Genomic DNA, 23,114 nt, shown 5'->3' on the forward strand with positions numbered 1-23,114 from the left:
AAACTCTAATCGAATTCCACTTCTATTGATGGAGTGTCATACAACACCGTTGGGGGGGCATTCAGGTTTTTACAGGACCTACAAAAGAATAGCTAGTTTTTTCTACTGGGAAGGAATGAAGAATGATATCAAAAGATTTGTAGAAGAATGTGACATTTGTCAAAGGAACAAGTACTCGTCTCTAACACCAGGGGGATTGCTCCAAGCTCTTCCTATTCCAACCCAAGTGTGGACTGATATTTCAATGGATTTCATTGGGGGTCTTCCAAGAGTACAAGGGAAAGATACTATATTTGTGGTTGTGGATCGGCTAACCAAATATGCACATTTCTTTTCCCTTGGCCATCCTTTTTCTGCAAAGGAAGTAGCGGCTGTGTTTGTCGCAGGAGTATGATCCTATTGAAGAAGATCAGCTTTCACTGAATATTGTTTTCGTAGTGACATCTTGTTCAATTCTTTTAGTTTGAGTGATAGAACATAGGCGTCATGTCAATGATAACAGAGCTTTGGCTAGTTTAAGAGAATTGATGCAAACATCTAGGCGAAAAATGTTTTATTATTAATTTAGCTAGTTTATTAGATGATAAACTTTACAGTGCTAACTTTTCTTTTAACGAGATTAACTATGCTAAGATTTAGATGAAATGGATTCATTATATTATTATTTGCAAGAGAAATGTTAGAATTGCTTGATAATAGACATTAGAATCTTAGAAAACTTAAAAAGGGTAAAATATGAATTGATTAGTTATATTAGACTTGGCCTCAAACATAGATATTGCCTAAGTCCTCAAAATCTCTACACACAGCCTTGAATAACACTGATCATTAAGATCGTACATTTCTCAAGTAAGGTCAGAGATTACTTTCTTGCCAAACTTGAATCAATCTATATTCTGATTAATGCATTGGACACAATATTGTTTTACTAAACAATGCAGACAGTCATTGATTCGATATAATTTTTAATTGCACATTTCAGATTGTTGGTGAGAAAAACAAATGGACTGAAAGTATTTGTAAGTATATTTACCCATTTGTGACAAGAGTTTTCCTTTTGCAGGTTATATAGGTGACGTGCCGGTTATACTTGCTAAACCACAGACTTTTATGAATTTAAGTGGTCAATCTGTAAGTATGCTATCCAGATTTTTCTTCAATTCTTCATGCATAAGGAATTAAGGATAGGGATGGGACAGCAATGCTGACTGCAGTGTTGGAAAAACATTTTGTGTTACTTGATTTTATACATGGAAGAAAAAAATTATTATTTCTCAATTGTCCGTGACAAAATGATTAATTACTGGAAGCAAAAAAAGTGTAAATATACTGGATTACAGTTCTTTTGAATAAAGAAATTTACCTGTAGTAAGATTAAGGATTTTACACTGCTTTGACCTTAGTCTCTAACGCCCCATGATTCACACCTGCCCCACCCCCCAGACTTTCCTTTATGAAGCACTTGTGCTATGTTTTTGCCAAAGAAAAGGTGCACATTGCTTTGTAGTCAATAGTCAGTTGATGATTTACTGTAATAACTACTTTTATTTTGATGCAATTGACTTGTGTTCAAATCTATTTTCAAGGTTGGGGCCATAGTTTCATATTACAAGATTCCATTGAAGCAAGTACTTGTGGTATAGTGTCTATCCTTGACTACTTTATCCTTTTATTTGCAAGTGATGAAAGAAAAGCGAAAGATGAACTCCTTGAGCATTCAGTTATTAATTTTTTAATACAGATCTTTGATGACTTGGACTTGCCTTTTGCTAAATTGCGCCTGCTACCAAAGGGTGGACATGGAGGTCACAATGGGTAATTATAATCTTTCCTCATTTGCACTCTCTTTTTGCTAAATTACAGCATCTGTGTAGGACTATAGGTCCAATTTGACATATCTTCAAGTTTATAAATTTACTTTTGTCCTCTGTTATTTTGAATATCACCACCAAGTTTCATCACAATTCTTAAGTATAAATGTCATATTTGTCTTCCCCTTGGGTCAAAGGTTGTTTGAGCAGTTGTCTAGTACAAGTAAGACAATATGCAATAACAAACTTACAGTGAACAGGAATGATCTAAGAAAAAAGTAGAGACCTCCCTTTCTCTACTGACATAGTATATATGGTACGGATAAGTCAGTTTCGTTGTGTCATCCTTCAAATCACCGTAAGTCGTCATTGAGGCTAGTGATACTTAGCATGATCTTTATTGTGTTAATTTATCTGGGTGATATTGTACTCATTGACTTTGTTTCTTGCTAAGCAGAAGAGAAATGAAACATCACTCTTTTTATTCTCTTTTTTTGGCAGAATGAAGAGTGTCATTAATCACTTGAAAGGGAATAATGGTTTTCCGCGATTAAGAATGGGTACATTTGTAACACTCCTAGGATTGAAAGTCGTTTTTATTACTTTCGTTGGATCATTCGATTTTTGGTTTTATAGGCATCGGACGACCTCCGGGGAAAATGGATCCTGTAGCCTTTGTTCTTCGCTCTTTCACGAAACAAGAGAGGGGAGAGGTATGTTTCTTTGAACTGAAAAAAGGGTTTGGCACTTAGATTTTGTTTCTAAAATGTTTATATAAAAATATCTTTCAGTTGAATTTTACATTACAACATGGATTAGAAGCCATTCGGATTCTTTTGCTGGAAGGATTTGATAAAAGTGCAACATATGTTAATAGTGCCAAGAAGATATAGCAAATTGGTTAAGTGATTGCTGAATTTAAAGATCCTTTTGGCAAATACAAAGTGGTAGCAAACAGGATCGTGTTGCAAGGAAATACAAAATAACCTAAAGGACTATACTCATTCTAAAATATTTTGTTAATGGCCTATGCCTATGTTTCAGCAATTATTCATTCACCCATTCTTTCATAAAGCAGTTTCAGAATAGTGAATATTGATGTTATGGAATTATCAATTATTAGGCACTTGTATCAGTGTATGTACTTTGTAAGTTATGTTACATAACAATAAAGTCAAATTCTGTCTTTGGCTGCCATAGTTCATGTTACTTGAAGGCAAATTTATTATAGAGGTGCACCTTCCCTTGAATTTTAGAGTCTTGGTGTACCTTTTAAATTATTTACCAAAGTGGTACACTTTCGGGGGGAGTTGGGGTGTGGTTGGCGATTTTTATTGACCACGGTTTTTGATACAGTACTTGATGATGTCTGGTTTTCATTGATCTTACATTAATTCTAATTGGACGTGTGTAATTTATTTTCTGAAGCAAATAAAATTTCTCATGTTTTAGTTTCAATGTCCACTCTAGCTTTTATAGTTATATTATTTATAAATGCCTTTCAGGGCAATGTTCTACGGGGAGGTTTTGCTAAACTACTATGTTGTATCTCCAAGTTAGTTTCTGTTTTTCAATTCTGTAAACAATTTGGAGAAACTGTTTAATTAAGCACTTATTTAATATGCATTTACCACATAAGAGCTTATGAAGTCTTATAAGTTTTTTTTATATTTAATAAATCTCTCTAAAAATACGCTAAAAGGGAACATATAACAAAAGAAGGAGTGTTATTCTTGTTTTGTTTCCGATAATATTTATCAATTGATTGGTGAAAGATTAAACTTGCTCAGTATGATTAAGCACCAAAGCAAAAAGTGACAAGTTATTCTGAATTCTTTGGAACACATATTTAATGTCATAGCATGTGTACATGATTATATATTCTTCATCAAAATTCCCATAATAATAATAATTATAGATATGCGATTTATTAAAAAAAATTAACATTCAATTGATTTATTTTATCAAAATAGTACAATTCTTTTACCAAATTAATATAATGGAGTCATCAGTTTAACCTTTTTAATCTCTAATATATTTTAACCTTTTCATCAAGGAAAGCCCAATTAGTGATAGGTGTAGGAATGAAATAAACTCCAAACTTTATTCATAAAACATCAATATTATTATTGATGGATTTATTTATTTAATATAAAATGACAGTTCTAACACTCTTGTGGTGAGATCCCCACAATAGAATCTACAAGATCAAAGCTTATACGCGCTCCCTGTTGTTGCACATTCCCCAATATCGATGCCGGAAAATTCGACGTCGCAAATGCGAAACAGTAAGTTCCATTTTCATCCACCGGAATCAAATAATTCTCCGCCGGTAAATTCCATAACTTCCCTTCACTAACCTCAAACGACACCGTTGGCACTTCCACTTCACTCATTCCCCAAAAGTCATAACACGTGTCGAATAGCGGTGGCCCACTCGCGCGTTTCAAATCCTCAGTTAACAACCTGAACTCGTCGCGCACTGACTCATAAGCCTGAGGCTCCAACCGAGTCACCGCGGTTCCCGAGTCAATTACCATTCCACCCTCTCCGTTTTTCTCAATCTTGAAAGTTGACCTCGGAACGACGACGTTTTTGCCTCCCACGTTTATTCCCGTGAATTCCACGTAGTACAAACTAGTCTGCTGCGGGTTTTTTACTAACCGAGTCGTGAGCGAGTCACTGGGTCGAGGTGAGTTAAACTCAAGAGTAGACGATTTACGCGAGTCACGGTTTACTAGGCAGTATGAAAACGACGACGCTTTGATCTGAGAATGAAATGAGAGGGGCCCACTCCCCAGAGCAAGGATCCCAGCTGCTCCAACGAATAGACCAATGTTAAAATGACCGCAACCAATTGCAATCCGGTTCAGTGAACCGGTCGAGCCGAACGACACCGTTTCGGTCATTAAATTTCCTGCGGTTAAAGAGCCGTCTCCGTAGGAGACATTATACTGACACGTGTTGTTGATGCACCACGTCATTTCGGTATCCTTGCACTGCCTTGCTTTGCAAGTAAGTGATTTGTAGGAGGTTGATTTTGTCGGGTCGAAAATGGGGTCGGATTGTTTGTAACATTGGGTACATGGCTTGCACTGGAGCCATGTAATGTCACTCCCTGTGTCGAGAAACAGGTAGAATTGTTGGGCTGGGTGGCCTACTCCGATTCGAGTAAAGTATTCTCCACTGTTTTGGGCTGCGCCCGATATAATCGGGGCGGTTATGTTTCTGGGTCGAGTACATTTGCAATCCAAGTTGTTAATGAGTGATTTGAGTCGGGCTGAGTCACGGTCGAGTCGAGAGCGGGTCAGTGTTTGGTAATCATTATGGTGAGGAGTGAAAAGAGAGTCTCTTGGGTGTAATGGGAGTGAGAAAAATGAGGGAGAAGTGGTTTGGGTTGGGTTGGGTTGTTTTTTTTGTTGGATAGTTATTTTCGGGTTGTATGAGAGGACTTGTTGTTGGGTTTGGTGGAGTGAGGGTGGTTTGAGGTGGAGAACAGTGGTGGAGATTTCATGGGATATAGCAGCTGCATTACGAGGGGAAAGAGAGAGGGTGAAGGAAAATGCTAGTGCTAGGGTGGTGAGGAAAAGCAATGGTGGGTTAAAAATATGAGACATTTTTGTGGTGAGTTGTAGAGAGCTCTAAGTTTGAGAAGTATTAGTGGTGTTTTTAAAGTGTTAGGATTGCTTTATTTATATAGGTTCCAAGGGATTAAAGTGTTAGGATTGTTCGTCGGGTGATGAGAAATTCAAGGGATTGCAAATTGCAACTTCTAGCGATTTTCATCCTTGTTGTCATAATTAAAGTAAGTAATGTTATCGTATTAGCATGATATCAGGTAGAGATCAAGATGCATGCTGGTGTTCATGATTTTCTGTATGTAGTGGGGCATGTGATAGGGATTTATTGTTTAGCATGACCGGACAACTTGGCCCTGTACATATACGAGTGTCGGTGGGGTTCATAAAACGTGTTTAGGCATAAAAAAGGGAATGGAAAACGTGGAGGTGAAACATATCATCCGGATATCCCGTCATTCGAGTGGCAGGCACGTGAATCTCGACCTGGCCATTCAATCCATAACACATTATTTTCATTAGTTAACAAGCTGTTATGTTTTTATTTTGACATCCTAATGTGAAAACACTTGCTATCTGTGGAAAAGGTACTTTGTTTTGTTAAGTATCAAAAATGATAGTTATGAAGACTTTTTCGTGGTAGCAATTAATTTCTTCCTTCCTTCTCTGTCTCCCACTTTTTGTTATTGTTTCCATGGCTCACCTGAACATTTTGTAGTGTTTGCTTCATGCTAATAACTAATATGTCATTTTTATGTGTAAGCTATCAAAATCACCCAACGTATGAAGCCTATCCATGTAGCAATTAATGCAAATCTTAATCATTCTTTACAAAAATGCCTACACCTTCTGTTGAAGAATTTCATATTTGTGTTCATTACTTTTGTTTTACTTGCAATTGGTGGTCTTTTCCCTTTATTTGCTATGCTATTCATGGTTTCGGTTCTTTCCATTTCATTCTCCGCTGAATACACATTAAGTAAAATGTATGTTACATGGTAGGCAAGATGAAGTATCCTAAATATGTGAATTAATTGCTTAGATTAGATTGCTTCTAAAAATAGTCAGTGTATTATCATTATGATATTGAAATTACATTAACATTTGGTGATATTGAAATTACAGTGACTTCGACAGAGATATGTGGGTGTAACTTTTGAAAGGAGAGGTGTGTCGGATTTAATTAAGCAAGCAAGGTGAATGTAATTTCTCTTAATTTAATTTGGTCAAGGTTGGGTTGATCTTTCTGTTGTTGTTAGTTTTTTACCTTCGAACCAAAATCTAATGGTCTCTATCTGCCATTGTTGGAAGTAGAGGAAAGACAAGGTTATTCTGACTTAACTAGGTGTACCTTTTACATATTTTGTATAATAATATCCTATTGAAGACTGTGAAGTAACTAGCTTTACATATTTAGTATATTTTTGAGCCAGCATTTAATATTCAAGCAAACAGAAAGAGTAAAGTCTCTAGTTGGTAATGTTTGCTTTGGTGGGGACTCTCTACTTGTTTATTTAGTAACAGCGGTGCATGATGTTGCTGCATGGTTGGTTGGGTTGGAACCGATTTCAGTTTTCTTTATATGACATCATTTTGTAGTTTTGTTTCAGGTGTGTTTTGGGATGGTTGATGCTAAAGCTGAAGCTGAAAAACTTAGTTGAACCATAAACTTGTATGCATGATGATAATTGATGCCAGTATAGTATGATCCTATTGAACAAGATCAGCTTTGACCGAATATTATTTTGATAATGACATCTTATTTACTTCTTTTAGTTTGATTGCTGTAACATAGGAACCATGTCAATGACAATAATCATTAAGATCATACTTTTCTCAAGTACAGTCAGAAAGAACTTTATTGCCAAACCTAAACCTATGTTCTAATTAATGTGTTGAACTACAATATTGCTTTCCTCGATATTGCATACAACTATTGATTCTGTATAATTTTTAATTCCATATTTCAAAATGTTGGTGGCTAAAACAAATGAACTTTAAGTATTTGTAAGTATGTACCATTTGTGACAGAAGTTGTTTTCCTATTGCAGGTTTTATAGGTGATGTACCGGTTATACTTGCAAAACCGGAGACTTTTATGAATTCAAGTGGTTAACCTATAAGTCTGCATTGTTAGAAAGCATTTTCCTATATGAATTGATTCTAGATAATGAGGGAAAATGTTGATTATTGCTTAAATTCCTTTACACATGATAACAAATTGGAATTATTGAAGAAGTAAACATAAATAAAATGAGTTACAATTCTTTTGAACCAAGAAAAAATAATTGTGGTCAGATTAAGGTACATTTGGTCCAGAAAACCATTCTGAAAATACAAAATCACAAGATTTCATATTATTTTATCGTATACAAATAGTATGGTTAGAGTATCAGATGGAGATCCATATACGTCTAATTTTTCCGATGTGAATGACTGTCCAAAAAGTGTCCCAATGTATAAGCACTACTGCTTTGTAGTTGCCAATATTCAATAGTCAGTTGATTTACTGTAGTGACTACTATTAGTTTGATGCTTATTGGCTAGTATTCAAATCCGTTATGAACGTTGGGGCCATAGTTTTGAATTATAAGATTCCAATTAAGAAAGTACTTGTGGTATAATGTCTATCCTCTGACTACTTTGTCCTTTTTATTTACAAGCGATGGAAGAAAAATGGAAGATTGTCTGCTTGAGCATTGAATTAATAACTTTCTCATGTCTTTGATGACCTGGATTTGCCTTTCGCTAAATTGCAGCTGCTGCCGAAGTGTGGAAATGGAGGTCACAGTAGGTAATTGTAATGTTTTGAATATCAAGGCCAAGTTTCTTCACATTTCTCATAATATATATACCATATTTGTCTTCCTTTTTTGTCACACTCACAAGAATACTTTTGCTAGTTGAAGAATACTTTTGAATATCCACTTGAAGAATACTTTTGCTAGTTGTTACACATTCAGTTTTTATACTATCAAAATGGACCAAAGTGGAAGATCATAGAGGGTTGTGAGATGCTTACCTTACATATCTTATCTTGGAAAGGAACTACTTATCCGAGTTGAATTTTACATTACAACATGAGTTAGAGCAGTGTGGATTCTTTTGGTGAAAGGGTTTGATAAAAGTGCAACATATGTTAATGCCAAGAAGATTGAGCATATTGGTTAAGTGGTTGCTGATTTTGAATATCCCTATTTGCAAGGAGATACAAATTAACTTAAAGGATTAAACTCATTATAAGATCTTTTTGTTCATTGGGTATACCTATGTTTGAGTCCTTTCTTTCAGAAAGCAGTGCAGCTTTATGAATTATAATATTGGTTTTCTGGAATTATTAGGCGCTTGTATGTATGTTTTGTTACATAAGAATAAGATCAATTTCTTTGTTTATAAAGATCCATATTTAGCTGCATAGCTCACACATCACTTCACCACTGTTTTTATCAGTGCACTTGATGTCGTGAGTTTCATTGTTCTTATGTTAATTTCAATTGGGCGTATGCAAATTATTTTCTGCATAAATCAAGCCAAAAAAAATTTCATGTGGTTTAGTTCCAATTTCTACTCCAGCTTGTATGGATTATAATATAAACTAAGACCAGTACAATTTTGTTGCCCAGTAAGGGCAAAGGTTTTCTTTGGAGTTTAATGTGTCTACTACAAGTTTTATGTTGACACAAATTTTAGGTATAACTATAGGTACAAGGATATTACAGTCATTTTAGATAGGCTAATCTGAATGTAATGTGAAAAATTAATCTGATTAGTTGTACTTGGCATCACAAATTAACTAAATACTTAAACTTCTTTAGCACAATGTAATTTTATCTGCAGGTATCAAACTCAACCAAAAGGTTGGCTGATCATGGTTATATGATCCCAATGGAATTTACTCAGTGAAATCTGCATATCAGTCATTGCAAAAACAGGACAATTAAGTTAATATTTGTTATACTCTAATCTTTGGAAAGCCAAAGCTCTGAGGAAGATAATTGCTCTCGCATGGAGAATTATGCTCAATCGGTTGCCTACAAAAAGAATCTGCAGCGGCGAGATATCGATCACCGCAGTGACAATCTTTGTGTTTTCTGCAAAGATGCTGTTGAAACGGTAAACCATTTTTTCCCTCATGATTCAGTTTGGCAAGAATGCTACAATACCCATGGATGGAGAATCTCATTTTATGCAGCATTCATGGTTGGGAATTTATGATATTGCATATGGTTAGATGTGGTTTGGAGTTTATGGCTTTGTGTGGGTGCCAATACCCTTGTCCTGTGATTGGGTAGGAGTAGTAATGTTTCAATCTTGTTGTAAGTGCACTCTATGTAAAATAAGTGCACTGCTTGTACCTACCCTATTGTGAATAAAATTTATTAATAAACTCTTATGAAATGAGAGTATGTCACATTCTTATAGTTAATAACCGTAATATTATTAATTTTGAGGTGACAGGAGAAACATTTAACCGACAAGATTTAGTAAAACTATTTTTTTTTTTTTGCATTTACTCAAACTACATCTAATTTATATATATACATACATTACACTTATTAAACAGGTAATGTAATTAACTCTTTATTAATTAGTTAAACATTTTCTAAGCATAGTGATCTTAGAAGATAACAAATATTTGAGTAATAAGATAAGCTCAAATATTTCATTCTTTCATATTTTAATATAAAAATATATCATTTGTATATTATTTACATTATTATTCGTTGTTTTTTATATGTATTACTAACTTCTTATTTGATCTCGAGTTATTTATCATATCTTTAATGGTTTCTAATAAGTCTTAAAATAATAATAATTAATACATTTTTTATTCATTTAAATCTTCTTGGTTCTACTTTTATATTGGAAGCAATAACTAATTTAAATAAGGAATGATGATGACAATGAGTCTAGATGTGTCCGGGTAGTGTATTAGCCGGACTTGTCCTGTTGCTTTATTTTTGGACTCAAACTTGCCCTAGATTCGTGCTAATATCTGTCAGGTTTGCTACCAATGGGTCCTTTGTACTCAGCAGGTATGTAGATACCCACAAATTCAAAACATTCAATTGCAAACAATTTATGCAATTGTGTATTTGCTTCCTACAATCGTATATGTTATTTAGGTAATCAAGAAGAAAAAAATTATAAAAAATATTTAAAGTTTTAAACACATTTTAAATTTATTATTCCAATATTATGATATAGAATGATTTAGTAAGAATTCTTAAACAACAAAATATTATATTGTACATATAAATTAACAATATAATATCACATCACTACTTAACAATATAACATTATTGACATTATTGTTTAACAATCTTTAATAACATAACAATCACATTTATGAATTAATAATATAACATGGGGAGGGACCCACTTACTCCAATAGTAAGTTTTTTAAACTTACTCCTCATCTTAGCCATCAATTCTAGAAAAATCCAATGGTTTGAATTAGTGAATTAGTGAGTAGATCTAAATTATTAGATGTCCATAAAATTGATGGCTAGGATGAATACTAAGTTTTGGAGTAAGTGAATCTCTCCTCATATAACATTATGAATTAACAAATATATATATATATATATAAGAAGGACGAGCGGGTTCAGATACTCGTAGGTCTGAGTACCTCATTACCTAGACCCAAATCCATCTAATAGTGGGTCTTAAAATTTCGGATCTCAATTACCTACGGGTCCAAAAATATGGATCCAGACTCAACCCATTACAAATACCCACAGGTTTAGGTACTCATTGTCATCCTTAATAATAAATATGAAGTACAATATATTGAGTTTGACTTTCTATGTGTTATGAATCATCATTTTTTTACAAATGAATATAATTGATAATGGTCATAGAGAAGAAATGATATAACTTTGTTTAATCTCAGACAAAATTTCCACAAAATATTGTATATTAGTGAGTCAATTTTAAACAGTATAAAAATCAATCTCTTATTATTATTATTAAAATAAATTATGTTGAAATTACTCATATCATCATTTTTATTTAGAAGATTACATTGTTAATAATCAATGTAATATGTGTTATGAATTATAATATATCTTTCTAGTCTAAACGTTGGTTTGGGTAAATTTTTAGACGAAAACAAAGTTGGTTTGGATGATACTCTTCTGATCTTTAGAACTGAACTAAATAAACATGTTAGTGCTTGGGTTGATTTTAGTAGGTCTATTGGTTCTAATGTGTAAAAATCCACATATTAAATTGAAATAGATAAGATGAATCTCACCTTTAGATAAAAGACATGTGGGGTGGTTAGAAATGCACATAAAAATCATGCACAATATATAAGACAACAAGTAGATAATACAGGGTGCATAATAGAGATGAACAAAAATACTAAAATTCAAACTAAAATCAACAAAACGGCCTTGTGCTGTCATTTGTGTATGATTACTAATAGCACAAATGAATAGGAAAAATGAGCTTGTTGGTAGAGCAAATGATGACAAAATTGAGCCGGGGTCACTACAATGTACTGGGATCGGAATATGTTGTTCCTACTAAGTTGCTGTAAAACAATTATAATAAAACAAAAAATAGATAAAGTTATAAATATTTAATTTTTTAACTAGTGTAATATATTGTGTTTAGTTTGTAATAGACTTTGGCATATACTTAGAGACAATATATCCTTATACAATGGTGAGATGGTTACGATGATGAGTGGAAGAGTCATGTGTTTTGTGTTTATTATAGGGTACATATGGTGAGGTAATATTGTTGTTGTGATTAACATGGTTCCAAAAAAAGAAGCACAAACCAACCGAATGAATGTTAAAAACTCAAAAATATGATTTGTTGGTTAGGTTATTTCCTTTTCTGACAGAACAATTTGCACTCTCATAGCTACTAAATCTATAGTTTACCTAAAAAGAATTTGCATATTTTTACATATAAAAATATTTATTATAAGGAGAGGTGAAAAAGCCCCAAGGCTTGGGCTATGTTCTCCCCACATTTCCCTAGGGCCCAACCCAAAATATGATACAAATAGAATAAAATAAAATCTTAAAAAAAACCCGCCATGAATCAAAACCAAACTTAGCCCTTTTTCTCTTCCAAATTTCTTCTTCTCCTTCTTCACGCTATCACGCTCACTCACTCACTCACTCTCAAAATTCAAATCGAATACCATTTCTGAACGCACATTTTCTCACCGAAACCCTAATCATGTATGGCGGTGGTGAGTTTTCCGTATCTTGTTATTCTTCACATTTTTCATTCCTTCTCGTTTCATTTACGAATTTTATTTTTGTTTCTTAATTCTCAGACGAAGTATCAGCGATAGTGATTGATCTTGGGTCCCACACTTGCAAAGCTGGTTACGCTGGCGAAGATGCTCCTAAAGCTGTTTTCCCATCTGTAAGTGCAATTCTGACCTAAACCTTCTGCACTATTATTCCTACCTAAATCGAAACTACGTCGTTTTAGATTTATGTTTGTGTTTATATGCGTATTTTGTAGATCACGATTTCGCATTGTTTGTTTGTGCTATTTAAGGAAGAGAAAAATATGAGTGCACTGAGTTTTATACAATATTACTGCATCATTCACCATTCATATTTAATCACCGCTAACTCTTAAAAAAAAGTAATCCAAATGAATGGTGAATGATGTAGCGTCTGTGTATAAACCTGGACAGTGCATATACTCTTTAAGGAATATTGAGTATTTCTAAGTATGGCATTTAATAAATTTGAGAAGTTGAGGGGCCTTAAGGCTGATCAAAAACAGTTTTGTTATGTATGGGAACACTAACATTGAGATTTGACTTACTTGCACATAGATTTGATTTAATTGTACATAACGCCCTCTCTTGTTTTAGAAATTATACGACCTTCCCTTGAGTTTATCTTATCATTATACTTAAGCTCCCGAGTCATTACATTTGCCACTTGATGTTTATGTTGTCATTATGTTTTATACTCCACAACCACAACATAAACTTCAAGGTCGGCGGCGTAGTTTCTAAATCAGGAGAGATGCAGCCTGTAATTAAGCCAGACCTCAAAGGAGGTCTGTGTAATTTCACCCTATGTAAACAACAACAACAACCAAGTCCTAATGTCACTAGGTGGGGTCGGCTAATCGTGTTCACTGACAAAGTATTTATCCTTAAATTATTCCTAATCATTTCGCCTATGGATTTTTCTTGGCCTCCCTCTTTCTCTAGGAATTGAACTAACCTCTATTTGATCTACTCTCCTCAATGGGGCTTCTAACGGTCTCCTCCATACATGTCCAAACCACCTAAAGCTCTATTCTACCATTTTTTCTACAATAGGAGCTACTTCAATTTTCTCCCTAATGCGTTCATTTCTAACCATATGGAGCTTCACCTTATGTATACATTGTTTTATAGAAGCATTGGAAAGTTACTTTACCATTGTTTAGATAATTTATGATGATGAAATTAATGTTTGGTTGTTGACTTGTTGTTGTATCTCATACCCCCTTACTTAGAGGGAAGAAACAACAACAATCAAGCCTTTAACCCAGTAGGTGAAGTCGGCTATTTCGATCGAACAACGCCATAATCCTCTATTTTAAATTAGGTTGAATATTCCATCAGGTTGCATTCCATTTCATCATATTTTTAACAATCCAAACAGGGCATCCCAGCATGGTTCCATTCAATTATGCTCAATTCCACCCATTTTCATCAATCTAAACATATTCATATACACGGTGACACACATATAGTGTTTGTTTCTAACATCTAAGTTATCGTTGCATGCTTTTATTTAGGTTGTTGGTGCAATCGATCAAATGGACATCCATGGGCATGGTGATGCTGCAGAGAACATGGGAGCGGCTGTGGAGATACAAAACAATGCTAAAAGTCTTGATTCAGAGAAAACCAAGGGAAAATGCAAACTCTATGTAGGATCTCAGTCCTTAGGATACCGTAGGGATCATATGGAGGTAACACTTTGAAATATCTGCTAGGTTATCCTTTAATTAACTGTCACAGTTATTTCATAATAAATAGTTTATCATATATTTCTGTTATGCCTAACAGGTATTGTCACCATTAAAGAATGGAGTTGTTGTTGACTGGAATATTGTAGACAACATCTGGGATCATGCTTTGAGGTTGTTACTGGCTAAAATATGCATTGCAGGATCATCATTTTCACCGTTACATTTGTTTAGCAATTAGCAATCCATTATACTTGGTTGCCATTTGTATATGTTCTTAGGAAGCTCTTGCTCATTACTTTCGAATGAATTGATCCCAGAAAGTTGTCGGCATTTGTTTAAATAGTGAAAGAGAATTAAAAAATCAACGTGGTTGGTAGTAGCTGATATAATTTTATAAAAAATAATAGCTAATGATATATTTTGTTTATTCCAAGACATATTTGTTTTGTATGGATGATGGTGTTTATCCATTCTTGATTTGATCTTATTTATTGATCTCCTTCTTGTCTTAAGTGAAAATTAACTGCTTTTCAGGGAATGCTTATTAGTTGATCCCAAAGAGCGTCCAATGCTACTTGCTGAACCATGTTCTAACACACAAGAACAGAGAGAAAGGTATCTTGACAATGTTACTTCTCATATGGTGTGTTGCTCTTAGCAGCATACCTTGTTATGGTATTTCATGCTTTGTAATAAATTTTGGTTTTGGTCATCTTAGGTTTCCTAATTTCATTTTGTTGTCAATTTGGCAGGACAGCAGAACTTATGTTTGAAAAGTACCAAGTACCTGCACTGTTTTTGGCTAGGAACGCTGTAAGTGGTTTGTACTTTACTGCCTTTTGCATCGAAATTTATGGTAAAATTTGTGTATAGAAGAATCAATTTATATTGCTGGCATAAAACCATGAACCTGTGAAGTAGTTAATGAAGGAATTTTTCCACAGGTCCTCACTTCTTTTGCTTCAGGGCGTGCTACATCATTAGTTATCGACTGGTAAAAGACTTTGACGTTGTTGTCTTGTTGACTATCTATTTTTTTCACTGGTGAATGGTGATATTAATGTGTGGTGCTATGGTCTTCATTTGAGTATGGTTCAGAAAACAGTGCAATACAGTTCTCTTCTATTTTCTTCCTAGCATGCAATTAAATGATAAATTCCCATTGTTCTTTCATTTTTATATCTGATTTAATGATTGTATTTGATTTACCAAAATATAATACTGGATTGCTGATGAGTAATTTACTAATTTTGTTTATCATCTCAAAATTCAAAATTTGAATATTCAGTGGTGGAGGATCAACTACGGTTGCACCAGTACTCGATGGTTATGTTCTTCACAAGGTATTGCTTGGTAATATATCAAATCAATGTCATTTGTTAGATAATTGACTTGATGAATGTTTAAGCATGTTTATGTTTATAATATGTAATTGGCTATTTATCATCATTGTTTGAGGCTCTAATGTTAATACCTCCATGCCGTGCCTTGATTTTTGGTTGAATACCAGCTACACAATGGGTTGGAGTCGTTAGTACATTTTTGCGGTCAAAATATAGAAACCTCTCTTTATGCCCATTGTTGGAATGCATTGGTCTTTGAATTTGAAATCTAGACTCGGGAGTCGGTTACGGACCGAGAAAGGTATTAGCACTTCGCCTACATGTTCTAGGCGATACCCTTGCCCATACGTTTTCCCATGAGTAGTTCTAGGGTAGAAAATATTTTGTTGCTTTGGTTTATTTTATTTTAAGGTTGAAAAAGAAGAAACAATGCTTGATCGTAGTCTTTCATCCTCATTTTTAGAGAGTGAAGTACAGTCATATGATCAACAATAGCCATTTTGGGTATTATTCTGTATTTCTGTGTGTTTCAACTAAGGACCGAGAGAGTCTATTCATAGCTAGATTTGGGAGCCTTAATGATAAGGAATATACTTTTCTTAGTGATAGAAATGCTATCTTAGCTTAATAATCTGATAACAACCATCCTCATCCCTATCTATAATTCAAAAAAGTTGTTATGTATTATTTATTATTTTTCATATTTATTTAACCTCCTTATGTCAGTTTTTATTTTTATGTGAGGGACAAATACCAACAATTCCCTCTACTTTTTAATTTAACAACAACCTGATAATAATAATTATCTGGTAGAGTTTTATTTATTTATTTTCGTATTTAATTTTTTTGGAATTTCTTTTTTTGGGTCAGACAGAATTAGGTGTTCACACTCCACCTTGTCTATGCACCAATGTACCAAAACTGGCTTCATCATTAATAATAACTATCTCTGGTGGGTTAGGAGTCCAAGTAAAGAATATATGTATGTGTGTATACACACACACACACACACATATATATAATATGATAAAATATCTGTTTTTTTGTCAACGAAGGACAATTTTACAAAAAAAATTGAAACTCTAAGACAATAACTGGGAGGCTTTCTAATTGTATAATATTTGAAATACCCAAAAAGAACACTTTTCTTATGTCTTTGTATGTGTTTACATCAATAGGGTGTGACAACTTCCCCTATTGGAGGAGACTTTCTGACAGAATGCTTGATGAAAAGTTTGGAAGGCAAAGGTATCAGAGTGAGTTACAAACATTAGCTATTTCCATTTTTTCAATGTTCATCTCAATTCTGCTTTCTGAAATAAAGTGCCTATATTTGTATATGCTTCTGTTTTTATTAAAAAAAAATCTTCTGTATTTGTGATTGTAGATAAGACCTCGGTATTCATTCAAGAAAAGGGAAATAAGGCCTGGAAATCTTCAGGTATATGATAATTTCATTGTAATATGTAATTACTTGTTAGTAGCATGACTTGTTTCTTCCCTTTTCACTTAATTCCTTAAGTTTCTTGTGTGTTCCCCTTTTCCTGAGTTTTTGATGTTTGGCAGTGTGGGGATGCCAACCTTTGAATGTTATATTCCACTGTTGCCTCCAGGGTTTCAGCTTTGTGGTAGAACTATCATGTCATTGAATGTAGATTTCATTTTGTCATCCCTTTTAGCTTGATGATTCTTCTTCTACTTTTTTTATCAATTACTTGTTCAACTTAAATAATTATGACACTATTAAATCATGGAACATTGCTGTTATTCAACTTGTAATCATAAGTTTACCTCTTATCTGTTCATATCGATGTCTATTATGAACTCACAAGTTTATTCAGTTTTCATGTTACTTTAAGCATTGTTTACGTAACCACCATAGTTGTTGAATACATAAACAAAGAACGATTCTTATTATGTCTTCCTTTTTCTGCTGAATCTTACAGGCTATAAACCTTGATTTTCCACAAACAACAGAAAGTTACAAAGTCTACTCCCAGGTCTGTTGGCCTAAAATTGTCTTTTCATATCATATCTCCTTTTCTTGCTGACTGTTTATTTTGACAGAGGGTGATTGCTAGTGATATCAAGGAATGTGTTTGCCGAGCACCAGATTCTCCATATGATGGTTTGTGATCAGTTGTTATAAATTCATATAATGTTCTGAACCTCATTGGTATACTTCATTGTGTTCTTTATTGGGACATACACAAATAAATGCCTTGTTCATATTGCATAAGCATATTGGGTGGTAGCATGTCTTAAAAATAAAATGCACCTAATAATTTACCGTATTATGAAAATTCTCATTTTAGTAAAATAGCCAATCTCCATGTTTGTGACATCAAGGTTTAAGTATTTTACACAACTGTTCTTTTGCAAAGTATACATGATTTGACTTGTAATGTTTTCTTTGATAAGTTTCACTTGCTCTCTATATTTTCAGATAGATTAGTTCATTTGCACATATTTTTTCGACGCTTTGATCAAATGAAAAATGTAACATACTTTTTCTTTTAATATTTTATAGCATGTGATGCTTTTACTTTCCTATAGTTATGAAGGAGTTGATTGTCATTAGTTTCTATAATGACTTGACATCCATTATTCTTCCTTTTCCATGGCAGAGAGTGCATATGCTAACATTCCAACGACCTCATATGAGCTTCCCGATGGCCAGTGAGTTCAATTTTACTCTTATTGAAATATTCAGGATCCATTAAGTTATGGCTTTCATCTTTATATTGTCTGCTTCTAGTCTCTACTATCTTTTGTGCATCGGCAAGTATCTTTTTTATTTGAAGCCTAATTATTTCTTCTGTATTATGTGCTCTTTTATTCTCTGCACTAATTATTTAACCTCGACATCATGGAATGCCACAGGATAATTGAAATTGGATCTGACAAGTTCAAGATTCCAGATATTCTTTTTAATCCATCATTGGTTCAGGTTTGTAGCTTGCATGCATGGATTTTTTGTTTGTTAATGCTATTATGACTTTGCTAAATGGCACATATAGAAATTTGCCAATGCTTGGAATATGCTAGGCTTGAGGAGGAGTAAAATTGAATCATGTGCTGTTGTCAGATTGAATTTAGCTCAAAAATTGAGAAACTGTTAGTTGTGCGGTTTGTCCTTTTTTAAAAATTTGCTTGTGTGGTGGAGTTGGGGTTAGGTGGCTAAATTGTGATAGCTTTTTGTTACAGCTACGTAAATGGCAGAAGCTGAAGTTTAATATACATGAGGCATAAATAGAAATACCACCCGAAGTCTAAATTGTAAAAGGAAAGGGGAAAATAGATGTGTATGATTTGGAACATCTTAAAATCCTGTAACAGCCCTTAAAAAGAAGAAATTGAAAGACAATTTCAGATGCTTCTCTTTACTATTTCGTAGAAAAAGTACAATTTTTAATGTACCATTGTTCTAAGCTATGAAGCCTGGATTCTTCAATATCCTTCACTATCCGTATCCATATCCGATACCGATATTTTCCGATACTTTGTTAGTACGTTTCCATGGAGTATCAAAATCATTTTTAAAAAATAAATAAATTATAAATCCCATAATTTCTGAATACTGTCCGATACTTTTAATATGTTTTTTCGATACCTATCTAGACGCCCAAACTACCAGACAAAAGGACTATAAGAGAGAGAAAAGTATAACACAAAATCAGTTTAGTAGAAGAGCGAAACATAGCGTTCAATATATCAAGTGGAACTGTAGAGAGAGAGAGAGAAGACAAAGTATGTGTATTGCATAGAAAATGAAGAAGAATACATTTGTATAATGAGGATTAAGGATTAAACAATGATTTTTTATGATATATTTTTTTGTATTTAGTGATCTCTATGAAGTTTGTTTTTATTTGGAATTTCAAACATCTATTATATTTTATGTGTATCCCAGATGTATCACATCTTGTATTTTTCAAGAATATATATATTCATATCCAATACTCATCCGAATTGGTGCTTCATTGGTTGAGTCTTATGTAGCACCTTGATTCAGGGTAGGAAACAACTTTATTGTTGATTGTTCAGAGTTCTATCAATATCAGTGTCAGAGAGGAAATGTCCACCTCCAAGCTATTTTTTTATTTCTTTCCAAACTATTTATAGCATTACTATTGCACTATTCTCTTATAAGTGCTGGAGATAAATAATACTGAATGCTGATAGATCTGGGATCAGTTGTTTTGTGATGAATAAGATCCATTTCTTTTCCATAGTAGCACCAAATATAATTGTTTCCCAAAAATTCTTAAATGTGGGAAAAACAGTAATTCTCTGTAAAAATCAAAAGATAGTTGTTACAGGGTGGTAGCAGTCATGATGGACCGTCAAATGGTCTGTGTTTGAGTACAGTGCACAACACTATACAACCTTGCTGCACAATTTTTTATAGCAGCCCTATAGCATTCAATTGACTAGAGATAAAAAGGTTTAGGAGTTGAAACATATGAAGATTGTGAAAAGCGAATTATTAAAAAGCCTGAGAAGTTACTGAACAAAGAAGGTTTACATTTGGTTTTTTGTTGTGGAGTGTAAAAGGCAGAGAGTTCCTGGCACTTGTGACCATTCAAAAATATTTTTTATGTTCAGATTATTCAATGGTGTTCTGTGCTTTTATATTTCAGTTCAGTCAATGTTATTGTCTGTGTCCTGTTCCTGTGTGCATTATTTTTACTGCTTCTATCTTAAATCACAGACAATCCCTGGCATGGAGAGTTTTGCAGGAATTGCTCCTTCAATTCGTGGTCTTCCAAAAATGGTATTTTTTTATTTTAAATTCCTTTGCTTTGGGTATGTATTCTGACTTTAAATTGTCTTTTCATTTCTCATTATTGTACTATTTCTTTTAAATTATGCAGGTTATAGACAGCATTAATAAGTGTGATGTGGACATTCGAAGAGAACTATTTAGTAGCATACTGGTAACTATGATTTGGTGTCTCCTTATTCTCTCACTCTCTAGGTTTGAATGTACTTGGACACAAGTGAAACTGTTTTGCTTATCTCACAGCTTGCTGGTGGTACAGCTTCAATGCAACAGTTGAAGGAACGCATTGAGAAAGACTTGCTAGAGGTGAAATTTTCAAAGAAGCACATTTCAATTTATATATAAAATGCCAATTTTTGGGATAGTGCTGAGCTTGTTTGTATACCCCTTTTTAATCTAATAAATTTTCTCTTCACCACACTTTCACTCACTCGGAGTCACGGATGTACACAATCTAAAGATAGAAGGCTGTGGTAAACATGAAAAGCTTAGTAGCAAACCAGTAATTGTAAAGGAAAACGTTTTTACAAGTAGCTTGAAGTTGTTAGGTTGCTTGTAGGTCGTTTTTTTTTCATTTTAGGATATATTGATTATTGAGAGCATAAAACTAAGATGAGCACAACCATAGTAGTTAAGATCGCGATTTAACTCGTAGGATCGGTAGATCTTATGAGTTTTCAAGAGCTAGTGAGTCGCGTGCCACTCTGAATGCGATCTCACCACCACCATTGAGATCACCAGGGAAGATCGCAGGATCCTAAAATCGTCAACTCGCTGTGATTTTCTGTTTTTATGGCAAAAACCCTAAATTACAAAATCTTCATATTTTAAACTCGTTTTGAAGGGGAAACGCATGGCCCAAAATCATTTGACCTGCCCAAAATTCCTCTAAAGTGATATTCTTTCTCTCTTTTATGTTGTAATGTGTAATGGGAGAAAAGTGATATTCACTCTGTTGTCTTTGTCATGTTCTCTCTCTTCTTTTTTATGTAATTTTTGTGTGTTATATTTTTGTGAAATTTTGCTTTTTACATGTCGCTGTCAACACTCAGATTGACTTTTGTTCCACTTTTCATATACATACTATTATAATATACGTGTAGGTTACATAAAACATGAAGTTTCCACCTAAAACACTATGTAGCTACATGATATTTCCAAATACATATTATATGTATATATATTTAATATAATATGTACCTAATATAATATTAGGTTCTGATACTTGTTGGTATTTTTTGCTATTAAACACTTCAGTTGATTATGTTGATATGTTAGTTTTGCAATTATGTGGGACTTTATACTTTTGTATGCATATATTTTGATGTTGGAAGTGTAAGTTTATCAAGTGCTACTTGTTAATTTTGTTATTTATAGCAATGGAGAAAGTTGAAGATTTTATTATCCTATGTATATGTATGTCTAAAAAAATTAATATTTGGTAGGATCTTACGATCCGTGTTACGATCACACGTTTTATGTTTTTATCTACCCCTTCCGATCTTACATAAGATCTCGATATTGTCAACTATGAGCACAACCTTTGCCTTAATTGTTTGGAGAGCTGAAAACATTTATTAAATTCACTCATGGATCAGGTATGTATGTTAATGCAAGTGGGATATGTTTGAAATAAGTTTTAAGGTTGCATTGTAATGCAAATTGTATTCCTAACAAATGCTAATCCTTGTAAAAATTGACCGAGTGGCCGTTTTTGTTTGTAGGAGTCCCCTCAAGCTGCTAGAGTAAAAGTAATTGGCAGTGGAAATGCAACTGAAAGAAGGTTCAGGTGGGATCTCTCTCTATCTATCTATATCATGTGCATCTTTCTGTGGTGATATTATGATTGAGACCACATATTGCAACTTCTGCTTCTGCTCTTTCAGTCCCTCCTTATCCACAAAAGCTTTCTATGCCATAAGTGATTATTATTCAGACAGTGCACCCTAAGATATACTATGATTTATTTATGAGTGCTTGTTTTATGCTTCATAAAGTCAGTACCCTTAATTTATGAGTGAGTTTATATGCAGTGTTTGGATTGGGGGCAGTATATTGGCTTCTCTTGGATCCTTCCAGCAAATGTGGTTCTCCAAGGCTGAGTAAGTGTTAATTAATTGCCAAAACTCATCTAAAAGAATCCATTCTCATCTTGACTTTGGCACATTTTATTTTCGTACAAGTAACTTCCAAGATTCCCTTCCTGAAGTGGCTTTTGAATTATAAGTGAGTAATTTTTACATAAAGTATTTTACTATGCAATTTGAATAGGTATGAAGAGCAAGGTGCTTCCTACATCCAAAGAAAGTGCCCTTGAGTTTCTGTGGATGTGAGTACTGCCATCTTTTCTTGCTATTGGTGATCACCAGCAATTTCAGGAAGTGAAATGTTGAGCACTTAAAACTTATGCTGCTGCTATTAATGAATTATTGTTTCATATTTATGCCATTTCAATGTTTCACAAACCTGTTGTTATCTATTGTCCATACTGTAACTAGCACAGCCCTTCACTTATTTTGCATCACACTGCTTTATCCTTCCATGTGTTTAACTTGAAAACTTTTAAGGCATCAACATGCTTATAATTCAATGCAAAGCTATATAGTAATGATTGATAAGCCTTAGTTTGGTTTAGGCA

General features: G+C 33.7%; 3 protein-coding genes across 6 annotated transcripts in view; 2 read left to right on the top strand and 1 right to left on the bottom strand.

Moving 5' to 3' along the window:
• The window catches only part of LOC109349774 (peptidyl-tRNA hydrolase, chloroplastic-like), an 11,117-nt gene extending 2,543 nt beyond the window's left edge, over positions 1 to 8,574 (top strand). Inside the window, exons 3-9 of one of the 3 annotated variants that reach the window (XM_019590734.1) lie at positions 1,064 to 1,131; positions 1,587 to 1,637; positions 1,742 to 1,815; positions 2,313 to 2,371; positions 2,448 to 2,524; positions 2,603 to 2,719; positions 2,776 to 2,997. In XM_019590734.1, coding sequence (XP_019446279.1) covers positions 1,064 to 1,131; positions 1,587 to 1,637; positions 1,742 to 1,815; positions 2,313 to 2,371; positions 2,448 to 2,524; positions 2,603 to 2,704 — 431 coding nt within the window. In that variant the 3' untranslated portion in view covers positions 2,705 to 2,719; positions 2,776 to 2,997. Of the gene's footprint in view, positions 1 to 1,063; positions 1,132 to 1,586; positions 1,638 to 1,741; positions 1,816 to 2,312; positions 2,372 to 2,447; positions 2,525 to 2,602; positions 2,998 to 8,450 lie in introns of those variants that run through there. The other 2 variants (XM_019590735.1, XM_019590733.1) reach the window with 2 other exon arrangements.
• LOC109349773 (protein ASPARTIC PROTEASE IN GUARD CELL 1-like) lies at positions 3,891 to 5,572 on the bottom strand. Its single transcript, XM_019590732.1, has one exon. It carries the CDS (start codon positions 5,426 to 5,428, stop codon positions 3,977 to 3,979), a length of 1,452 nt encoding a protein of 483 aa, XP_019446277.1. The 5' UTR covers positions 5,429 to 5,572; the 3' UTR covers positions 3,891 to 3,976.
• On the top strand, positions 12,459 to 23,114 carry LOC109349775 (actin-related protein 4-like). Of its 2 annotated transcripts, XM_019590738.1 has the most exons (21): positions 12,459 to 12,605; positions 12,693 to 12,784; positions 14,171 to 14,347; positions 14,445 to 14,518; positions 14,882 to 14,962; positions 15,100 to 15,160; positions 15,292 to 15,341; positions 15,636 to 15,690; positions 16,869 to 16,946; positions 17,078 to 17,131; positions 17,637 to 17,690; positions 17,758 to 17,818; positions 18,318 to 18,369; positions 18,574 to 18,640; positions 20,405 to 20,467; positions 20,568 to 20,630; positions 20,720 to 20,782; positions 22,201 to 22,265; positions 22,510 to 22,578; positions 22,748 to 22,820; positions 22,870 to 23,114. In XM_019590738.1, exons 1-20 carry the CDS (start codon positions 12,593 to 12,595, stop codon positions 22,791 to 22,793), a joined length of 1,338 nt encoding a protein of 445 aa, XP_019446283.1. In that variant the 5' UTR covers positions 12,459 to 12,592; the 3' UTR covers positions 22,794 to 22,820; positions 22,870 to 23,114. The 2 variants fall into 2 exon arrangements, with proteins under 2 accessions (XP_019446283.1, XP_019446282.1); XM_019590737.1 differs by having other exon boundaries at positions 12,460 to 12,605; positions 22,748 to 23,114.

This window comes from Lupinus angustifolius, chromosome LG06 (assembly GCF_001865875.1).
Source record: "Lupinus angustifolius cultivar Tanjil chromosome LG06, LupAngTanjil_v1.0, whole genome shotgun sequence".
NCBI classification, from domain to species: domain Eukaryota; kingdom Viridiplantae; phylum Streptophyta; class Magnoliopsida; order Fabales; family Fabaceae; genus Lupinus; species Lupinus angustifolius.

Excerpts from the sequence above, each read along its gene's own strand:
- LOC109349773 (XM_019590732.1), bottom strand. The coding sequence starts at position 5,428 with ATGTCTCATATTTTTAACCCACCATTGCTTTTCCTCACCACCCTAGCA.
- LOC109349775 (XM_019590738.1), top strand. Across the intron at positions 12,785-14,170 it reads CTAAAGCTGTTTTCCCATCT|GTTGTTGGTGCAATCGATCA; the intron begins GTAAGTGCAATT and ends GCTTTTATTTAG. Across the intron at positions 14,963-15,099 it reads ACACAAGAACAGAGAGAAAG|GACAGCAGAACTTATGTTTG; the intron begins GTATCTTGACAA and ends TCAATTTGGCAG.